This window comes from Rhopilema esculentum, chromosome 10, assembly GCF_057945365.1.
Source record: "Rhopilema esculentum isolate cy_ngs chromosome 10, ASM5794536v1, whole genome shotgun sequence".
Taxonomy (NCBI): Eukaryota; Metazoa; Cnidaria; class Scyphozoa; order Rhizostomeae; family Rhizostomatidae; genus Rhopilema; species Rhopilema esculentum.
In genome coordinates this window covers 8,128,397-8,150,725 of record NC_142824.1, presented here as the reverse complement: position 1 = coordinate 8,150,725, position 22,329 = coordinate 8,128,397, and the positions used below count along the sequence as shown (strand labels likewise).

Genomic DNA, 22,329 nt, shown 5'->3' with positions numbered 1-22,329 from the left:
TCAGCTGTTGGAGGTCTAGATTTTTTGCTAACCATAATAGGTATAGGGATATAGACTGTCGTGGTATACATGGATTTTGCATCTTGAAATAGAATGAAAAGTTTGTCTATGTCGAGGACATATTGTTGCAGCGAAAATTATAGAAACCAGGCCGTAAGATATATTTTCATATGTGCCACATGGTAGAGTATTAGGCCTTGACAGTTTGTATGTTACGCAGATGGCCCTGTTGCTAACGATAATAAATTGCTAGCGGACATACCGATAGCAGGGAACAGTAACGATTTCCAGGATAGGTGATTACACAAAGGAGTTGAAGCTTTGTTCACAAATTTATAAGTTCAAGGATATGCATTTGGGGGCTACCAATTCCAATAAAGATTATGTGGCTAAAAACAGGGAAAAGCTATGCACTCTGGAAGTACAGTTTCAGGGAATAACGTAAGAGCCAATATCAGTAAGAATCTCAAGTTTCATAATCATATAGAGACTTATAAACACACAGCCGACAAAAAGCTGGGTAGGACTTGCAGATCTTACATGTACCTAGACAAAGCAAGCAAGGCCGCTCTTGACAAACCGCTTGCCAGACCAATACTGGAAATATGCATGTTATAAAACATCCGAAATATGAGAAAGTCTAAGGGAGAACAGAGAAGAGGGATTGAGATAGTACCACATCTACCTACATGAGAGGAAATTACCCTCTATGTACCATCGAAAGGATAGAGAGGGATACATAACCGAATGCTACAAAATAACTCTCAATTGGCGCTAACTAGAGCCATTCCAATAACTTTACACTGATACCAAAGGACATGGGCAGCTTTATATGTGTTTGGCATCGAACTGTAGAAAGTCACTTCTTATCTAAGAATGTAATAGTTGAAAATCTTTACCAGATTGATGGAAGGCAGCAACTGTTGAAAATTTCAAAACAGGCTACAAGCCCCGGCAGACTTCTTAAAATCGTGTGATGGAAAATGTGATAGAAACAGCACTGGTAATGAATGATGTTATTGCCTATTCAAGACTTATTATAAAAAATAAATTACAGAACGCTGTTGAAGAATTATTGAGAAATGGATAAACAAGCAGCTTTCTTTGCCATCTTGAAAAATTTCTGCAGTGTCCACGATGCAAAAGAAACAACATCAAAGAAGATATCTTTGCAATGAAAGACAGGTGAACCAAGTCCTTAACTACAACTGAACAATGCTAGTAACAATAACAACTGATTACATTGGTTACAGCTAGACTACTAGGTAGAATAAAAAAGATCTAACTTTAAAACTGGTTGATACAGACATGTTCGTTGACAGGCAGCATAATCGTTACTAGCTTATAAAATATGAGTTCAGACTACTTCATACTACCTTTAGGAAGAATTTTCAATAACAGCTTGTTATGGTAAACATAGACAATTACATTGTAATTTAGTTACTCTGTCTATATCTGTTTAGCTAAAGAAATTATGGTCGGAAAAAACAGTAGAAATCTGTTGAAAACATAAATGTTTTGCTAATATTATCATCTGATGCCTAATTGTAAAGGTTTTTACGAGACCGTCCCTCTTCGACTAGGACCTTCGTGCCTTGCATTTCCTATAATCAGCAACAAAATGGCAGATCAAACTTAAAGTTCAATCTTCCAGATGTTTAACTGCCAGTCTATTCAATGTCGTATGACAAACTAAACATAAGAATTGATTTCGATAGTCTCGCTTGAAAGGAAGCCTACCAATCTGGCACTGAGGGGCTATCGGATTTTGCAATTTCATTTCGGTGACGAAATTCATGATATCAATTGACACAGTTGTTGGCCAAAGCCCTGACTGGGCTGGCCTTGTCCCCTGGTAAGCTCAGCATCGGATGTTTTTAAGTTATTTGCAGATATAAAGGAGCAATTTAATCGCAATCTTTGTAAATAAAATTGGCGTTAAGGAATGGTTCGCTATAACGGAGAGAAATTAACACAAGAATAAAAGAAGTCGATCTATGATCATGTAAGAGTAAACGAAAAGATACTTTGTTAGTGTCAAGGATCCTGTGAATCCTTATAAAGGTAAGACCATATAACCTATTTCACCTCAAGTCTGTGGAGGCCAAAATGACACAAACAATTCCTACTTGTGTGAAAACATGACGCGTAAACGAAGCTGGATGAGGAAAGATGAAGAAGAAATGCAATGATAAAAATCAGGTAGCTTGATGCCGATCAAAGCTTTAATAATCTTCAAAACCAAAAACTTGCTTATCCTAAAAGCGACAGTGAAATTCGCTCCGTGGTGTTCAAGTAGCTTTTCTAATAAAATACGGGAGAGAGGGTCAATTAATGAAGGGGTTCCGGAAATGTTTAGGGGCCTCACAAAGACAACAAGATGAAACATGTGGACAAACTGAAAATATCTCTCAAATAGGATATCAAGGTTAAGATGGCTATTTACGTTAAAAAAAGGGAAAATGCGAATACGCTAAGAAAATATTCTACAAGAATCCAGAAGAAAGGTTGGGTTGGTTTCAAATTATGACTATTCTGGCTAATCAAAAATACTACGTTTAATAAAGAATAAGATTATTAACAGCTACACCTAAAACCATTTTATTCCAATAAGATTTTATGTACATCTGTCAAATACAATAATTAAAGATATTAAACAAAATTGGGATTTTCATATGAGAAATTTTTGAACTCTTCTTGGGAGATAGATTTAATGACACTTTTATCAGTAGGCGTCAACTTTGGTTCTTCTCTAGTGAAATCCTTATCAAAGTTATCGACATCAGTGCTTGATTTCTATAAATTAGAGTAATGAAAAGTGTGATTGGCGACATTGGTAATAAAATTTGTAGATTGTGATGGCGACAATTTCAAAAAAATGGTCCAAAGCATGACAAAGAGCACCTTAAAATTACAAGGCCATCTTTCAATAAAACACAATTCCAAATAACGAGTAACTTCTAAAACAGATGTCTCCTAAAAAAGGACACCCTCCGATACCGGATACCTTCCATGAGCGGAGATCTTTCAAGAGCGGACAACTTTCAAGAGCGGGAACCTTGAAATAAGAGGCAACTGCAAACAACAGATATCTCTGAATAGATAACAATGTCTAGTAGCGGACACCTGCCTAAAGCAGACAACTGCCAAAAACAGATATCTTCAAACAACGGACACTGTCATGGCGAACAGCTTCCAACAACAATGCCTCTAAATAAAGAGGACCTTTTGACAGATGCTTTCTGATAACGGCAAACTCCAAACAACAGATTTATCCAATAAAGGACACTTCCCAACAGCTGGCAATTTCAAATAACACTCCACTCCCAACAAAATAAAACTCTGAATAAAGAAAATCTAACAACTTATAAAGTCACTATGAAATTCTGAGATGACCTTGAGAACTTTAAAAAACCAATATGCCAATAGGTGGATCACGAATTTGAGTATAACAGAGTGAAGGGCAATCAATATATCATAACAATAGGGTGTAATCACATTCTACGTGGATGTTTTAAAAGAAAACAGAATCAAGGCAGATCACCAAAATTTTGATAAATGGGGTCAATTGTAGGTGAATATTATACAAAATTTTTAATGTGCTGAAAGGCACAAAGACCCAAATAAAAAGAAACAGACCGATGTACCAATGTCACAAAATCGGATAAACTTAAAAATGTCAAATAAAAAGCTACTCACAATCTGGGGTTGAAACGGGGGTCTGACTTGTCGCGCTTCTAACTTCCGCCAGTCAACGTATGCAAAAAACGGATGCTTATTGATCGCCACTTCGCCAATTCCAGGTACGCAGCCAAGACGTCTGTCTGGGTTCTTGGTCATCAACTAAAGTTCGAGCAAAATAGTTTTCAGAATTTACTTAGCAGCATTAGATGATAGCCCTGCAATACACTTGTTAAGTTCTCGAAAGCTATTATTAATATTGGAGGAAGGCTTTACAACACCCATGGCAGACTGTTTGTGCAGAAGCGCTTTAAAACTTTTAACCTAGAATTGAAAGGTATGTTCGAAGTACTGAGAAAGCCTATATAGCAACGCCCATTTCGATGTGACAACGCCCTGTAATACTAAAATAGTTTCTGCAAGGTTGCAGGTAACGACCCGAAATAACTTGGCGGTAAAAGAGAACAGCATCTATTCATATTACTTCTAAAAATGATAAACAAATTTCATTCCTACGAGGTTAAATCGATGTGAAATTAAACAGTGAGCTAAGATTAAGTTGAGTAGATTACGGCTAATGTTGTGAAACAATCTCATGAATAAGCATTAGATTTACAAATATATTGTTTGCACTCGAGGACTTTCTCATGAGCAAAGAAAACACAAAGCCAAAAGTACATCTCATAAATAAAAGTGGACGTGCTATACAAAATGAGACAAAGTTTCTTTAAAGCTCAAGCATTTATACGTCCTGATCAATACTCACTCCTTTTAAAATGGAGACAGCCTCCTTTGAAAGCCATGCAGGGTAATCAACCTCTTCGTGTAAAATAATCTCAAACATGTCGTCTTCATTGTCTGCTTGAAATGGAGGCTAAAAATATAATTTTGAAACAGATATGGATCATTGAAAAACATCCGGATCGATCAGGGTATTAAAATAGAATAAGCTTTGAGAAACAGATATTACAAGGAGTTGCTGAATACATCGACATTTACAGGCGTCGATTATGGCCAAAATCATAAGGCTAAGATTGTGATTGTGGCTAAGATCGCAAAAACGTAAGACATACAGTCACCAAGTTTATAAACAAGCTTGACGTAACAGGCACATTGTGTATATCGCTCTCTCCAGGCATTGAATAGCTTGTTTATTATTGCCTTAAGGCTATTGCGAAACTGATTCACATACAGAGACAGCCAAAGTAACAGAGAAATTGATTCACAAACAAAGAGAGCCAAAGTAGAACGTTTATGCACAGTAGATTTAAATAAATATAAAAACTACAACAAAGTGTCACCCATTAAGGGAATTTATCGAAGTGATACGAAATGACTGGCTCGAGCAGGTGCTTTCATAATAATGAAAATTATGCCAACCTTGTTATATTACATTTTTGGTTTATAATCAAATGCTAGTTTGTCAAAATTACTAGCTAATTGAAACAACCCCGCCCCCAGGTATCCCCCACTGTAGTAAACATCGTTAAAGACGTTTCAGCAGCTTAAACAGCTACCAGTTTAGTATACTTGATAATAATATTTTATCTCGAAATAAACGTCAAAGTCTTACCAATCCTGCCATCATTTCATACATTAAAACTCCAAGTGCCCACCAGTCGACCGAGGATCCGTATGGTTCCTCGCGAAGAATCTACAAAAACAATATTTGAACTAATTCAAAACCATTACTCGCGTGCAACCATTGCAAATAGACTCAGAAAAACGAAGGGTAATCAAGAAAAGCCTGAAGGATAAATTTCAAAACTGAATTGATTCAACGTATGAATTTTACATTAAAGGTTATCACAGTGACCGACTTGGCACAATCAGCTGTTAGAACTGAACAACTTATACAAAATAGACATTCGTTTTGCGTTATTGATAGCGAAAAGAAAGCTCTGTGTAAGATCACCAAACTGGTACCATTAGAAACATTCATTTTCCTTTTCTGTATCGAAGAAATGCAGGCTCTTCCGTGCTTAAGGAAACCGGCTGGTTCATATAATGCAAGAACAAAATCGTGTTCACTTTGGGTTGTTTTACATCTACGCATTGCTTCTAAATAAAACGCCACTTATAGGGTCCCCTATTACAAAGGAAATTGTAATGGAGATCCCCTTTGATTACAAAGCACCCCAAATTTATTATTTTTCTACTCTAACAATACGGTATCTTAATAACGGCGTTTATAAAGGTCCTATCATGGTCATATGGTCATAAAACAATTGCCTGAGCGATAGGACAAAGAGGATGACCGAAGAAACTGACACCAGAAATAAACCGGCACGAGCTACGTGCAATATTTGGAAGGAAGGAACACAATCAAATATAAATTGTACAACCTAAACAAAAATAGCCAACCTCTGGAGCGATATAATCCGGTGTGCCACAAAAGGTTCCCGTTTTGCCGTTCTCTTGCATACCATCCTTGCACATTCCAAAATCAGCTAATTTCACGTGACCTTCGTGATCCAGTAACACGTTGTCGAGTTTTAAATCTCTGCAATAAAGGGCACATTACATCTATAGCAGTGCGTTTTAGGGGATGATTTCCAAAGTTGAAAGCAATGATTTGAAGGGGAAACATTGTTGTTTCGTGCTAAAGAGAGACAACGTATACCGTGAAAATTTTTGAAAAATGGAAATTTAAAGGTTGCTTACCTATAAATAATACCCTTGCGATGAAGGAATTGCAGACCAAGTGTAATTTCCGCACCATAAAACCTAAAATTTGGAAACAAATTATACGTCGAACGTTTAGATAAAAGAAAATACAACATACGATAAACAAATGCATCGCAAAGATCAATCAACTTTTAAATAAAACTTGGGATTCCGTTATCTTTTCCATCATAAGTAGAAAACATGATTAAATAGAACATGATGAATGTAGCAAAGACAGTCCAAAGAACAAATAGCGGTGTCACAAAAATTGGTTGCAACAACGTAAATAAAGGGAAGGCTGAAACATGAAGAAAGTTAGAGCGGTCTAGTAAATTACGTTTACAAAAAAATCGAAAATGAATAAGGAACACCGTAACAATTTGTAAGAAAAATATATTTTTAAAATGAATCTGTACGTCCGTTGAGAGGCAATCTGTATGCCGGGGACAAAAGATATTGGCACTGTTTTAATGTTATTCAATCACCAATGCTTTTTAATATCACGAGTTGGTATTGTTTTACAGTTAGTGCATGGTTGAAAATGATATCTCACCTTGATCTGGTCTCGTCGAATTTGTTTGCTTTTTGAATCTGGAACATTAAGTCACCCCCATTTACGTACTCCATGACGAAAAACAGTCGGTCCTGTAGCAACAAAAATGGTCGATTTTACGAAAAAACAATAGAGGAATGAAGAATAGTATACCCATGGCGTCTGATGTTTCTTTGAAACCTCACTGACGACCGAAGCCAGCTACAGTGAAGTCCTACCTTCAAAAAACCGCATTCAACCGCATTATAAGAAATTAAAACATGATTTTGCCAAATAAAGCTCCTCCACAAAAATTCTATAATATGATCAATAAATGTTATCTTCTAAACAGGAATATAGTGTATTATATGGTATTTACTGTTTACAAAATCTTCACTGGCTAGAATTAATACTTTGTTGGGCTCATAAGCAAAACGGTATGATAAATTTGCACTTTCTAATGTTATTTACTGATCATAAAGATTAACCGGGCATCTTTTATTGTGGTACTTGCACCCTGTCTTCACAAAGTATAGTTTCAAAAAATAAAACCAATCAGACTGACTTTGTGAAATAGGTTTCTTAAAGGTGGGACTTTACTGTACCACTTTTAAATTTACAAGGTCACGAAAAATGCTGTTTTAAATAAACAAAAATTTATGCGATCAATTGAGATATACCCCTCATTTCCCTGTGCTAATGTTGAATGATACAGTCGAAACCTGATAGTAATTCGAACACGTAATGGAAAGCAAAATTTGCTGCCATTAATGAAGATGGAAAAAGAAAGAGTTGACCTAAAAGTAGGGAAGATCGATATGATCTCAAAACATCTTTTCAAAGGTAGGTTTCAATCCAAGCCTAGTGATAAACATTGCTTTGGATCGAGAGAGGTGAAAGATCACTAATCTAAGAAAATTTTCAGATGGGGAACATGAAGAGAAGAAAGGGCACTGCGTAAACAATAATTTCATCTTCAAGGTTCTACAGTTCATTTCAATTAATTTAACTACAACAATAAACTTTTATTCGTACCGCCGTTTGAAAACATGAGTGCAGTGAAGTAAGGTATGGGTGCTCCCCCGCAAGTGCAAGGACTCGTTTCTCTGTTAGGACACAATCCATGTCGTCGTCTTGAATAATCGCTTCTTTTTTTAAAACTTTTATTGCATAATGTTCGCTAGTGCCTCTCCTTTCAGCTAACATTACCTGCAGGATAAGAAAACGTTTACTATTTGCTCCAGCAACGATATCCTCTGCCGCAAAAAGGCGAACAGTTACATAGTTCATTTTTAGCTTCTTTCTTCTTTTGCCTTTTTAAGATTGTTAAAGTTTCCTTTGTAAATCGACATTTCCTCTAATTGGAAACAAGTTACTTGGGAGGACGTTTGGAAGTTCAGATTTATATCATAAATGGTTTCGTCCCTTATGGTAAGCATGAGCAAGTTGACTAATTTTTGTAAGCTGCAGAACTAACTTTTGATCAATACTATCTGCTTAAATTGAAGATCTTCATAAAACGCAATGTAATGGAACAAACGTATAGCGGTAAATTCAGTATCCGACCTCAAAAGTGACGTTACGCGAAGGAGTGGCCTGTTCAAAAATAACTACATCTACGAATTGTGTGAAACACTTTCATCTTTAAGACCAAATTAAAAACGTCCAATGTTGGAAACTGTTTTCTTATAGGATAATAGGCAAAATAGAATCTAGAGCTGCGGGAAGTTGAGTCGAAATCTTAAATGGCATTTTTAGTTTTGGGACCTTAGGCTGCTGGAAAATTATTGTGCCAGCAATCATTATTTATATGCAGTTATGTTTAAGTATGCCTTAAAGTGTATATTCGTTGTATCCCTGCGGAGCCAAAACAACAGTACATCGACCAGGTATTTGCGCTAGTGGCACTAGTAGCGGCTTTGCCTAACTTACCTTGCCGAAACTTCCTTTCCCAATAACTTTAAGAAACTTAAATGAACTTAGGCCGAGTTTTGACTGTTCAATTAACATCTGCTTTCGTTTCTCTCCTGGTGACATAGACAGCTGATTTTCCGATACTTTGATCTCTCTGTCTCCTTGATATGAGATATCTAGTCCATTTCTGTGTCGCTGAAGATTGCCAGGTGCCGACTCGGTACTGACTTTTCTGTCTTTGCCACCTTTAGATCCCTAGCGAGCAAAACAAGTCAGTTTTCAGAAATTTGTAAAAAAGAAAGTATAGCTTTCTTTGTAACGAAAAGAACCAGCCAGATAAATCTAAGGATAAGCATTGATAATGATACTGAAAGAACCATATTCAACATCAGTTCTCTACATATGACCTAGCTACAAGAACTTAAATTAATCTGCTTTCATGAATACGAACTTGCTTGGTTCTTTCATTACATATTTGAACAATACTACGGCACCAACTTACCGACGACAAAAACACAAGAATCAAATTGGTGACACTGTTTGACAAAGCTTGACATGAGTATTCAAATAAATTGTTATACAGTTTTATCCGATAACTCGAGCCTCCAAGGGAACTACGAAAAAGGTCCGAGTTAACAACAGTTCGACTTATTAGGGCTTCGAGCCTGCTGGGGAAGATTTAACGGGAATGAAAAAGAAATTCGAAAAAAAGAGAGTTTGAGTTATCCGGGGTCAGAGCCAAATGGGGGAAGTTTAAAGAGGAGAGGTGCAAAAGCAAATTGAGTTGTCGGTTACGACAGCCCTTAGCAAGAATATATCATCTGGGATTAGCATCTTTTGCTAGGTATGCAACATTTCGATTAAGTTTTTGATAAATGTGCAGTTAGCTTAACCCCAACGGAATGAAGACAAAGACTTGACCCAAAAGCAGCACATGATCTTTTATTCAATCCTACATAAAATCTAGCAGCGAGACCAAACCGAGCGGGTAAAAAATGTAGATTGCCAAAACATTGTGTATCAAAATTTGGGACAAACAGTAATATATTGTTTGCTAATTCAGTATTTTCTCTTATATAGCCTACTCTCTTTGTTAACAAGCTAATGCACCCCTGGCGAGCGCAGCCCTAAAGGTGATGGGTGCTTACGTGCCTAAACCATTAAAAATGCATTGGATGGGTGGAATTACAACCACACGAAATATAAACAAGAAGGAAAAACGTAACAAAAACGCGAAATGGGATTTTAATTATTCAGAATCTTAAAAGAAGTAGCATGCGGTAAGGAAAAAGCCCGATTTTGGTAAAAGCGAAAGGCTTTGAAGCAGATACTTGCTGAAACAAGTTTAGTTTGGGCACTAACGAAGCAGTGAAGATGAACAGAAGTGCCTTGTCAGGCAATGATGGACCGAAGAAGATGCATAAGACGAATGACGCATTTTCACTCCACAGGCAAACAATTATGAAAATATGATAATTGGACGGTGCTACAGAAATCACAGGGTGGATGTAAATACGATGTTAATATCACATGAAAAGGTAAATGCTTCATTTACAAATAATAATAATACCAGAGCTTACTTCAGCCTTATTGAAAGTGTTAAAATGAACATATTCGTCAAGATAAGATAAGGGTATTTATATCCATACTAGATTCTGGTGCAAAACAAGCGATAGCAATCTAAGTAATGAATGTTTTTAAAAATATCGAAATATTACCTTACCAATCTGATAGAAGACAACTTTGAACCAAGATATGCATATTTGACATGGTCACAGTCGTATTAAGGTATTTGCAAATTTTCAAAGCAAGGCAAATATGGTCAAAATCTTCACAACTAATAACTTATCTTACTCACCGGACTAATTACTGATATTATGTTGCTGTTTTCACGGTTGAGCTTGTCACCCGAGAGGCCTAGTTCTGCCAAGTGTTTCGCCATTTTGGCTAAATCGACACCACAGTTGTTTGGAACAAGATGATGACATCGTTTATGAACGTTCATTTCACATGCTGGAGTAAGAGACGAAATCTAACGTTTGTCATCCCATTTTCAATAAAGATTTGATTCCTTCAATAATAAAGATTTGATTGAATAATAGAGATTTGATTCCTTCAATAATAAAGATTTGATTGAATAATTAAGATTTGAATCCTTCAATAATAAAGACTTGATTCCTTCGATATAGAATCTAAAGTAAATGTAAAAAATTGAACCCTTGTGGAAGGCACTAAATTTCGTACGAAAATTTCCTTGAAGTGGTACCCGGTCATTTCAATTTAACGTCAAATAGACGGATTTAAAGAATGGCTGGCAGCAGAGGTCGACAAGGTAGGCAAGGTAGAAAGTCAAAAGACAATGAAGACTAGTACAAAACAACTGAAGCTGTGAGACGAAAATGATACGTGAAATATTCAAAAACAAGCAGTGTAAGATAGAAGCAGTGTTTCTTAATGGATAAAAGGTGTTTTTAATTTATTTCTGACCAAAACGATTGAAGAAGATTGAATATAAAGTATGAAAATTACTTACAAGAGCATTTCATGCCTTGCCTCATGAGTCCATACAGAAGCGAGCCACAGTGCTCACAAAAAGTTGGTCTGAGGTAATTGTAGACAGCGAACTTATGTGGAACATCGATAGAAAATCCTGAAGGGATGGCAGCGTTTTTCTGTTAAAAAAATAACTTGAATTAGCTGAAGAGAAATCAGCTCACTCACTTAAAGTAGACTGAAGGATTGACAAACTATTAGTTGAAAGTAAGAAAACAATTTATGATTTTGTTGGGAAATTTTCTTTAGTATTGTCAATCAAAACACACATCCATCATTCTATTACATTTCAGACTATACTACAAAAAGTTGCGGGACAAATTAAGCAAACATCGATTTTCTTCTTTGAAAAGAGGCATCATTTCTAAAATTGAGGGGTACCAAACCAACTTCAGTTATCAAAGAGGGATGGACAACTTACAACAGGAGTGTTAACCTCCAAATTCCAGAAAAATGCCGAAAGAACCTCTTTAGTTCAAAATACCTGTGACTCAAAATGTTGTGCCTTTGCATGGTCAGTTTGATCAGTAGTAATGCATACACGTTAACGAAAAACTAAAGCAAATTGTATATATTAAACTTACGACAAATCACAAAACTGTTCTTATTTTTTGTCAAAGGAAAATCTTTTATAAGAACTTTTTGAGCCTCGATATTCTTAAAAAATTCATTTTTAAAAACAATAACTCTCTTATTATGCAAATAAAGTTTGCAAATTCATTTTGACATCAAGTGACTCTAGCTGTTATCTAAACCTTTTCCTCAATTATGGCAGCCACACCCTTACCAAAATTGTTTGTAATAAAAGGGGAAATGAAGCACGGGGAAACAATTGCTATTGTCATCTATTGGTAATTATGTTACGATTTTACTGGTCCAGCCCATATGACATCTTGTTAGAACGAAGGTGGCCCCTGAGCAAAAACTGGTCTGACCACTCTCCTTTGAATCCTGTTAAGGAGCCAACAAAAGACTGAATCTATCACGTTTCTGAAAATATCAGTTTTCTATCTACCTCTTGCTTTGCTCCGGAGCACTGAATGACAACATCTTTATGACAACGCTTGTGAACAACACAGGAGCAAACTACAAAATAAAAGGACCGTCGTCAACTTAATTGAAGTATTCAAAATGCAAACTGAAAACAATGAGGAAATCCGTCGGCAGCTGGGAGGAAATTACTCACAGAAACCGGCCGATTTGCTTACAATGGGATCACTTGATATGACAAAAAATATAGCAGTGTAACCAAGTTTTTTCTTTCCAATCCAAATTGGGTTAGGCGGCAGTCTCCTCGGAAAGTTGTGAGTTGCAGAGAGGATATATTCGTAGAAAGGCTCCCCGAGCAAGGAACCGGCTTCTTTGTAAAAATCATGCATATGTGCTGAACAGTAACAACTCAAAAATGACAACTAAATGACAATGTGGAGATGACAGCCACTTAATAAACATGAAACTGTGAATTCCATTTACATACAGTACAAAAATTTCATTCACATCCACAATTATTCGAAAGTTTGTCAGACCGATATTTTTTGTATGAACCACGCATGCGCAATGCTTGTTGAACGAAAGCTTTAAACAAATAAGTCTTCAAAAATTTGACAACAGTTTTTCCAAGCTGATTGCACCATCAGTTCAAAAAATAACATCGTTGTTCTCGTCGTATACAAAAAAGTCACCAAACTAAGAAACTGAGCCACTTCGGTACTGAAAGTTTCTCAACATTGTTACAATTTCAATATTCAGAGATTCTTCAAAGTTCCTTGCTAGTTCGATAAGAATCTTAAAAATTATGTGTGAATAAATAACCTGATGGGACAATGCTTTAAGCATCCATCCAAAAGACTGGTCAAAATTTGTCCGAAATTTATTTGAATATTTTCGCCGAAGTTGATTATCCGAAAATTTATCCGGTGAAAATTTTGTTTAACTTAAAGTGACGCTTCATGAATTTGTAGTACACATTTTCTACTTCCTTTAGTACTTGGTATATTGGGTACACATTCGTGTGGTCGCTGAATTTATTTTGTTTACAATGAACTCCCTTGATATCCTAAGTCAAGCGAAAACAGATTTTTCTCTACCTTGGTTCTCGTAACATCAGCCTTAAAGATCAAATGCATGATTTTAGACCTATCTTTTAATGTTTCTTTATTGCAATAGATTGACAAAATGTTTGGAAAAACCAAGATTGTGGCTGTGATTTTTTATCTCTGTATTGGCGCGTAGTTAGTAAGCAAACTCTTTAAAACAAAGCGTTATGTTATATAAGATCAAACGGAAAGTGTTTCACAGCGATGTTATCGCAGTGGAGAACAGGTTACAGTCGGGGCGAAGGCGCCAAAAGTTAGTTTCAAAGATCTTTCTCTCTCATCACTTCGTCTTTGGCGGTTGCGACATTGTGGCACCAGCAACAAATCATTTACAAATTTTGATAAAAGAATAACAAAGCATGGCTCAGGAAAAAGAGAATCTACACTTCCCTAACTTATTATTCTTATATTCCTTTTCGAGAGCTCTATCGAAATTTTCCAAGATGCCGAAATGTCCATCCACAATATTTTCCCAAGTTTTTCGAAAATATAACTTTTTAATAACACTTTTAGTGATTTCCGCCACAGTATCTTAAGATTTGCTCCATTTGGGTTCAATTCGGGCGTTACTTTGGGTTTGCTGATATGCCAAGCCATTTTGATATTAAATCAAGAAGTTGATTTATCAAATTCGTTTAAAATCTGTGCCCAATAAAAGTTCCTGTCCCACTTGGCATATGTAGCTGATAATGAGAAGCCTTATCTTAAGACTGCTAGTTTATTGACAACTTCTGAAATAAATATAAGGTTCTGATGGACCAATGCTTCAAACTTCAAACACGATAAAATCTAATTTGAAAATTTCTATCCTACCTTGGCACTGGTAGCCTTGTTTGTTGACTAAACCACTAGAAAATAGATACATAAAAGTGTGAATACTGCACAATATACACAAGTATAAAAGACAAAGGCATAAGCACGACCCTACTTTATAAGGCACCGCAGTTTGCCTGCCCAACTGGTAGGGGGCTAGGAGAGTGGGGGGTTAGAAGAGAGGGGGGTTAGAAGAGGGCTATGAGGTGATTGACATTAAGCCTCCCACCATAAAGAGGGCGGAAAATGTAAAAAAGGAATCACCTAATTCAGTTCGGACGGAGATCAACTTTTGGTGCAGGACAAAAAACATTCTGCACTACATTGCGTTTTGTCTGTTTTCTGCCTTGAAAATTCCACTCTTTGCTTCATATGCTAGCCGATGGACAACATTTTATAAACAAGGACCCACTGTGATTAAACTGCCCAATGAGCCCTAATAGAAAGAATCTAAAAGTCTAAGATGTGTTCTGAGTTCTTAACTAATTATTAGATGTTGTAGTTTAGGCACTTTTTTCTAAAAGACCAGTTCTGGGGCACAGTTAGGTGACAGCTAGGTACAAAAATTAAACGTAACGAAAACCGTTAAACAGAACTTTTTCGAAATATTCATCATTGGCCATTGTTGGGCCTCTGTTTCCGCAAGAAAGAATATTTTTTTCAGTTTGCCAAACGTTCTTATTTTTTAGTTGATTTTAAGAAAAATCTTTTAAGCATAAGCATAAACGCATCGTGTAAAGGACTGAGGTTACACTAAAGAGGGGAAAATAACTGTGTGCAAATTAGACAAAAGGTTATTAGTGTGACTGACATACTGGAAAACACAAGACTATGAAAGCACGCTTACTAGATGAAATCGGAACATTGGGAACAGAAGGTAGGCTGTCGTAAGTAAGTTGCCATAAATTTGTGCCCATTGACTTGGTGTACTCTTCTCCGGACAGCATTCCGTCTTTTCGCCTTGCGACCAAAATAACTACTTGAAGGGTTAAATGGTTTCTTCTCTGGGTCACCTGCAAAAGTGAAGTCAATTGCAATAAAAGCGCAAATAACAATGTACGTTGGAAGTAGAGCTGCAGATTCAAAAGTTTCTATATCAGCATGAAATAGCTTGGTAATGATGTTGTGTGAACAATCATCATTTCTGTATCACATCATCATTAGAGAGGCGAAAAGTATATTTCACTGAAACTTTTCGGATACATTCTTGTGAACAGATTTGACAAAAGAAATTTCAATGACGTCTTTCGCTCGTTATTTCCAGGTGATGCTACATGACTTAATTTCAGCAGGCATAAAGGCACGGAAAATAATAATATCGACTATTTACCTTGGTGTCCAGATTTTAGTTCAATAAACACGTGAATTTTGCCCGCAGGCTCAAGAAGAATCTAGAAAGAGAAAAATCAATGTGATAATGAAACACAGAAGTCTTTGATTGGGCTGCTCAACTTAAGGTTCATGTTTGCGTCTTACCAAATACAAATCAAATCATCCAAACCTTTCTTACAATAGGCCACTGACCTATTTTCTAAAATTTTGTTTGGTATATCATTATGTTTTGGGCAAAGAAGGGAAACGCCATTAAATATATCCTTCGAGAAGGAAGCACAATTTTGCACCCTGTAAATTTTCACTGTTCAACGTTCGAAGCTCCACTTTTATCTCCAAAGAAACAATAGTGGAGCTAATAGTAGTGGTTATGTGAATAACAGTTTTGTGTGTTTTGCGCAGAGCCAAGATAAAATTCGTCAATACTTTTAAGGCATTGAAAACGAGATATATTTTGATGACTTTTAGGAGCTCCCACCTTCAGATACCAGTTTCACCTTTTGGCACCTGCCACCATAACAACAGAACAGAAAATATGAACTAAATACAAATGATACTGAAAATTCTAGGTAAAAATCACAATATTTTATGTTCACTGTGACGAAAAAAAAATCATGAAGCTTCCAGGCCTTCTGCAATCAAAGGCAATTAAGATAAGATGTGATGCGAGGTATCGCAAATAAATCCTTCAAATACCTGCATTTCATTCTCATAATAGAAAAGATTGACGCAAGTTTTAATGTTTGAACAATATAAAAAACAACAGTGGTAGTTTTCATTAACTATTAATGGTTGACCACCTATTATCGCGATGCTGAACATATATACCAAAGGAAAACTGATTGGCTGTTCCTGCCACAACGATGAACAGCGTAACTGTCTGTAAGGCAAGGAAAGGGTTCAATTTGCGAGGAGAAACCTTCCAAAAGATCCCAAAACTGCCTTAATGCCAGCAAACTGGCCATATTTGAATCGGTGAATTGTTTGAATGAATTCAGATTCACATCATCTCTAACATAAATAGAAGCATATAAGGTGTGGTTATGGTACTGGGCGTGGCTTCAAAAAGTTGCCCACAGCCATCCCTCCTAATATTTTAGGATGGCAACCCTTGTTTTTATAGCGAAGAACTACCCGGAAAGAGGTCGACCGTAAACGAATTCCTCTGGGTACCTTCTGTAGTAGTTTCTATCGAGGAAAACTAGAATTTCAGACAATTTTCAATTACGTGCAAGTTCCAGTTAGCGAACTCTATCAAACACACACAACTTACATTGTTTTCATGCACGGTTCAACATACACCGCACAGTTCAGGCACAGGTGCATAGCGTGGGAATTGATATACATAAGCAGGGCTGGGTAGTGCTGCACAGCAGGCCTTTTGGGTGCAGGCTTTCTTTCATAAAAGAAGGCACAAAGCTGTACTATCGGAGGCCAATATGTAAATGAAAATAGGGGGAGGTCCCCTCTTTAAAGAGATAAAGTGAGGATACAATAAATAGAGCCGTTGCAATTAAGTACATTGAAATCTAGTGGGTGAATTCACGACACTTGAAATTTCCAGCAGAGTCGCATAACGGATAATGTCCGGACATAGGGACCCACGTTTGCCAATCAAAATTTCGTAGTAAAAACTGAACCTGTGGTGTGGTTGCAAGCATCTACAAACCATTCAGTAAAATTTAACCTGTATGATAATTTTAATAAATCTTGACACGATACAAGCAGTTGGAAATACTTGTCTTTTCATGTTATTCTTCAAATTTCAAGTCTTGGACCGCCTTTAAAACTTTCAATGTTACTATTTTCACATCTAAAGGGGAAAGACGGGCAGAAAAAATAGAAAGAGGGGACAGGGCAGGCCAATGAAAAATCTTAGGCTCAAACCCGCTGCCTGTCACTTCATCCAATAGACCCTTTTCACAATCTATCGGACAAGAGGACGAATAACAGAAAAGAGACAGTTGTTGTTTAAACATAACTCTCTCATCAGAAATATACTGTGACTTATTTGTTTTGTATGTTCGTTGCTTTGGCACCCAGAGTACTCTTTTGGGTACTACAACAGGCATCTTTTCATAATAATAGTTGTCTATGATAGAATAATTGAAAATAAATCATCACACACATCAGCTTTTATTCGATAAAAAACAAAAAGAGATTGCTTAGAATTTTTGTGAAAATATAAAATATAAGCTTCCAGTGTAAATCTTCTAGAGGCTAAAAGAACCTAAAGGAAGAAAATGGTTTAACTTCAGAATGGAAATGCCTTTTAGTCTAAACTTAACTGGGTAATGCTGATAATAAGGATTTTGATGCATAAATTACAAATTTTAGATACAAGAAGACTACAAGTGACTGGCCACTTTCCGAAAAACCATCAAAGCTGTTACGAAAATGTGTTTTTGAGGCTCAGACTCAAACCACGGATAGGGGGCTGGAAACAAAAGGCACCTATCAAAACAGTACTGTCAACCATGCAGACAATCAATTAACTATGGCTGCGGTTTCGCAAAGATCTGCAGTGATTCACATAGGACATATTGCAAGGCACCAGATCCTAGGTGCTGAAGCAACAATAACCTTAAACAATTTCTGTTGGTTTAGCTGTTGCAGCCTGCCTTACAATAAACCCAAATAATACAGTTAAATACAATATGTTACTTTAGGCTCAAAGCCAGCTAAAAATTTTGATCAATATCTTACATTGGTAGTTCAGGTGACAACAGCAAATGTTTTCTTTGCCTAATTAAGTTGAAATAGCTTTAAATGGATGCTTAGAAAAAGTGATTCTACTTCATTTTGCATTCTGAGTCTCATCAGAAACCAATGGCTTTGTATCAGAGAAGGGATAACTTCTGAAAAATCTTCCCCATACTGAAAGGCAACGGAAATTATTGTTGATTTAGAATGAGGCTAATTCAGTTCCAATATGACAAGCAATATCAATTTGGCTGAAATTAAGAACTATTTTAAAGTGCAGCAGATACAAATACCCTACCTTCAAAATTTTTCCTTGAAATCAAAACTTACTTGCTGGTTAAAAGACTTACCCAGGAGATTTCTCTCTTTGTCAAACATTCAATTACGAAAATATGTTAAAATAGCTTTCACATTGAAGAATTGGTGCAACCAATGTAAATAATAAATTTGGCAAGAATTTATACTATATATCTTTATTCTAGACTAGTCATACAACAGTCATACTAGGCTCAGTGAATTATGGGTACCGGTACATGCAATAGGGACTTTCAAGAAAAACTAGCTTAAACTTAAAGTGAAAGCGAACATACAAGCATGTAGCAAAAAAATCAAAGATGTTGCTGATGCCAGAAACTTGGTTACAAACATCCAAATGTTCAAGTCAAATGGACAATTCCATAAAGGCAGAAATGGTAAAGTACTACAGGAGGTTGATAAAAGATTTGAAGCTTAAGGGCAGGTATGTATGCTTACAAAAGCAAGTATTAAAGACAAATTAGCCCAAAATTGATCAAAAAGAAGGACATTTCGGGCATACTTCTTTGTTAAAAAAAACTCACAAACTTCAACCAAAAGTCTTCCTGTGAAGTTCAACCAGCATTGTGTGCATATATAAACTGATTTTTTCACACTGATTAATTTAGGAATTAACAGGCAGTAATCATAAAAAGACGAAGCTTCATGCTGTTATCAATTAGCAAATTATAACACAGCAGGTTGAACTACCTGTCAACGTTTAGAACAGCCTGCTTCTGTGCAAGTATGCTAAATATTAATTTCCTTAAGAACAAAATTTCTTGTAAAAGCAGCATACTCTAGTCAAAGCTAAAGTATTGATAAAGCAAAAATAATCATAACAAGACAATCTGTTTAGAATTTAATTTTTCTGAAATGCCTATAAAATCTCTTCATAACAAGAGGTTCATGTTGAGGTTTACCATAATTTAAGATGAAGCACTTATTCTGAGTTCTGAAATTGTAATGACATGTACAAAAGTAGGAAATTTGAAAAAACATTCAACTGCAACTTAAAATTGATATAGATTGTTAAGTTCAAAAATCATTGGTTTTCTAGATAAAAGCATGACATTAAACTATTATTTCTTTTAAGAATGATTTAATAATTTGATTCAAATTCATTATTTTTCAGATAAGAAACCCTTCAGCATTTACAAACAACTTCAATGAGAAACAACACTAGCAAAACTCTGTAATTACCTGGCAATAATTGAAAATAGAAGTGTTACACTTCATAAGAATTGGTTTTTGCTGATCATGGCACTTACAGTCACATTTCACATCAGAAGCCAAACTATAAACAAATAACTTGATAAATGAAATGCAGTGACACATGCTTTGTTGGCAGATTGCTCCTAAAAGACGTATGTCTAACAAACAGTACAATTTTTAGATAAAATTGTATGGATAAAAATACTGCAAATTAATAATTTGTAACAAAAATAGCCAGTTGCAACAATTGGAATTTGTTTCTTTGTTACTCATTTGTAATGTAAACCAGAGTTTGCAACATGTAACATAAACTTAAGGACAAGGTCAGCTTGAAAATTTGAGACAGGTGCCTGAAATCACACACTGTTACTGTATTTCTCAGCGTATAAGTATAGTTTCTATTGCCGTAAAATACATGTGAAAAGTCAACCTTGCTTTCTATCCAAAAGTGTAGTTTACAGGAAACTTATGCAGAAAAGATTTCCATTTCAAAAAAGTATTTCTGTTTGAACAACTTTTGACAGGAGAGTGTAAACTGTTGTTTGATTAAGTCTTGCAAGTGTCGTGATTTGAAATGCTTGGTATTGCTAGAAGTCTGAAAATTAAGATTGACTTATATGTCAACTCAACTTGTACCCTGAGTAATATGGTAGATGATATAACCTAGGGAATATGTGGGGCAAACATGCAAAAGTCGGCAGATGGGAAACTTATATGGATAGGCAATATATTGCAGGCCCTTGACAAAGTTTCCATTCTGGGCAATTGGTTTTCTACAACTCATTTTTCCAAAACAAAAATTGAGAAGGCAAACTTTTCTTTGCAACAAATTTCAACAAACAAACAAAGAGCACACTACCAAATGTCTACACTACTAAAAACAAATGAAATTTTGTGACAAATGCAAAAAGCTCACCAGACAAAAAATCGTTGCAAAATCTATAACATTATGACGTATGACAAGATAGAAACAGGAACTATCAAAATTTTTGTCCTATCGTTAGAAACTAGGTTGAGGCAATCTGGTTGCAAATATATTGGTTTATCTCGAAAAATTCCCAAACAAAATTCGTTTGAATAAAAATTACAAATGTAAACAAAGATTGCATTCTCACGATTTTATAAGTGAAACAAAATATTTTGATTTTGACCATGGAGGATAAATACGAAAACTTCGTCTGGTAACACAAATGGGCAGTTAATTTTTTTTCTCGATTGTAAATCTTATTGCTCTCTTCAATAGCTGACCGAAAAGTGTGTCGTAATGAGAATTTAGTCAGATTCGGCAGGCAAAAAATGCGTCACGCCATAGAGGGTTATGCGGTTTCAGGTTCCACATTTTGGGCCTTGGATAAATTTTGAACATAACTGACAACAAAAAATATAAAGTGGACGAGTGTCTGCTGGATCTTGCTAAATGGCAGTGAAGAAAAACACCTTGTAGAAAAGATGTGGTTAAAACTAAAGTTGTTTAGAAATAAATAAAATAAGTAAGCGACATTTACGATAGGGGGCTCACATCGTGCTCAGGTGGATAAAACAGTGCAGTTAGAGATGCTATTTGTTTCCTGCTTTTTGGCAGGTGTTTCCGATTTTTCGTAATACAGAACTTTATGAATTAGACGTGATTATCACCAAAAGTTGAAAACACATACCCACAAATCCGGTTGGCCTTCTTGATGTCGAATAATTTCTTGCAATGGCACGCTTATGTTTGCAACGAATGGGTCAGGCCCTACTACCGCACTATGAAACACTGTCAAACTCAAGCACTTTGCGTTATGAAGTGTCGCTGTAAACTCTTCATTCCAGAAAGGGGATAGTGTCCTTGACTTGGCTGCAGTCCTTGCAATATTTTCATCGTCAACGTTAACCTGAAGGAAAGGATCAATTGAGGCGAGTTTTCCCTTGCCGAACTGCGAGCGGATGTGCTTCAAATCCAATTCCAAGGCCTCTATGACCCGTAGTTTCATAACACCGCTGAAGCCGGCCATCTCTTCAGTTCAATTATAATCGATTCTTCACTTTAACAAAACTGCAGCTTCGCCAATAGCTAAATGGCAAACATATCTTTTTATGTTTGTTACACTACTTGATCGGATAGTCTCAGCCATAAACTGCATTCCACAAACGGGAAATGCTGACAATTCTATCCCAGATCTCTGCTCCAACGCAGTTACGCAAGAGCTGTATATCCTCTGCGGTCTGTCACAACCTTGGAACAAATCACAACTTTTGTTGCTTATTTAAGATTTTTCTTCTTTGTCGTCTCTCATATATGTCTAATAGATGAGAGCTGAAAGTCATCTGATTTAGGAGTAGCTAATTATTTCTAAATAAACAATGGTCAGGGGGCTTATGCCCGCCAGTGGCGTCGCCAGCTCAAAAAAAATGGGGTTGACAAAAGCAAATTGTCTCGGCCACACCCTTCAGACTCTTGAAAAGGTCTTTTTTAGTGTTTTTTTATCTATTTCGTAATGTAGTACAATAATTTATAATTTATCTTTGAGCAAACAACTTTCTCAAGCA

General features: G+C 36.1%; 1 protein-coding gene and 1 long non-coding RNA gene across 2 annotated transcripts; one reads left to right on the top strand and one right to left on the bottom strand.

The window, feature by feature from the left end:
* Positions 1-1,154: 1,154 nt before the first annotated feature.
* LOC135694533 (calcium-independent protein kinase C) lies at positions 1,155-21,794 on the bottom strand. Its single transcript, XM_065213325.2, has 16 exons — positions 21,456-21,794; positions 15,587-15,647; positions 15,104-15,269; positions 14,257-14,291; positions 12,363-12,433; positions 11,328-11,466; positions 10,653-10,807; positions 8,813-9,049; positions 7,916-8,089; positions 6,902-6,993; positions 6,346-6,408; positions 6,046-6,184; positions 5,255-5,335; positions 4,448-4,555; positions 3,700-3,843; positions 1,155-2,796 (listed from the first exon to the last, which is right to left on the bottom strand). Exons 1-16 carry the CDS (start codon positions 21,792-21,794, stop codon positions 2,653-2,655), a joined length of 2,148 nt encoding a protein of 715 aa, XP_065069397.1. The 3' UTR covers positions 1,155-2,652.
* On the top strand, positions 9,044-21,462 carry LOC135694570 (uncharacterized). The gene is made up of 3 exons (XR_010517178.2): positions 9,044-10,332; positions 18,774-19,030; positions 19,721-21,462. It is a non-coding gene; the product is annotated as an uncharacterized LOC135694570 (long non-coding RNA).
* Positions 21,795-22,329: the final 535 nt, after the last annotated feature.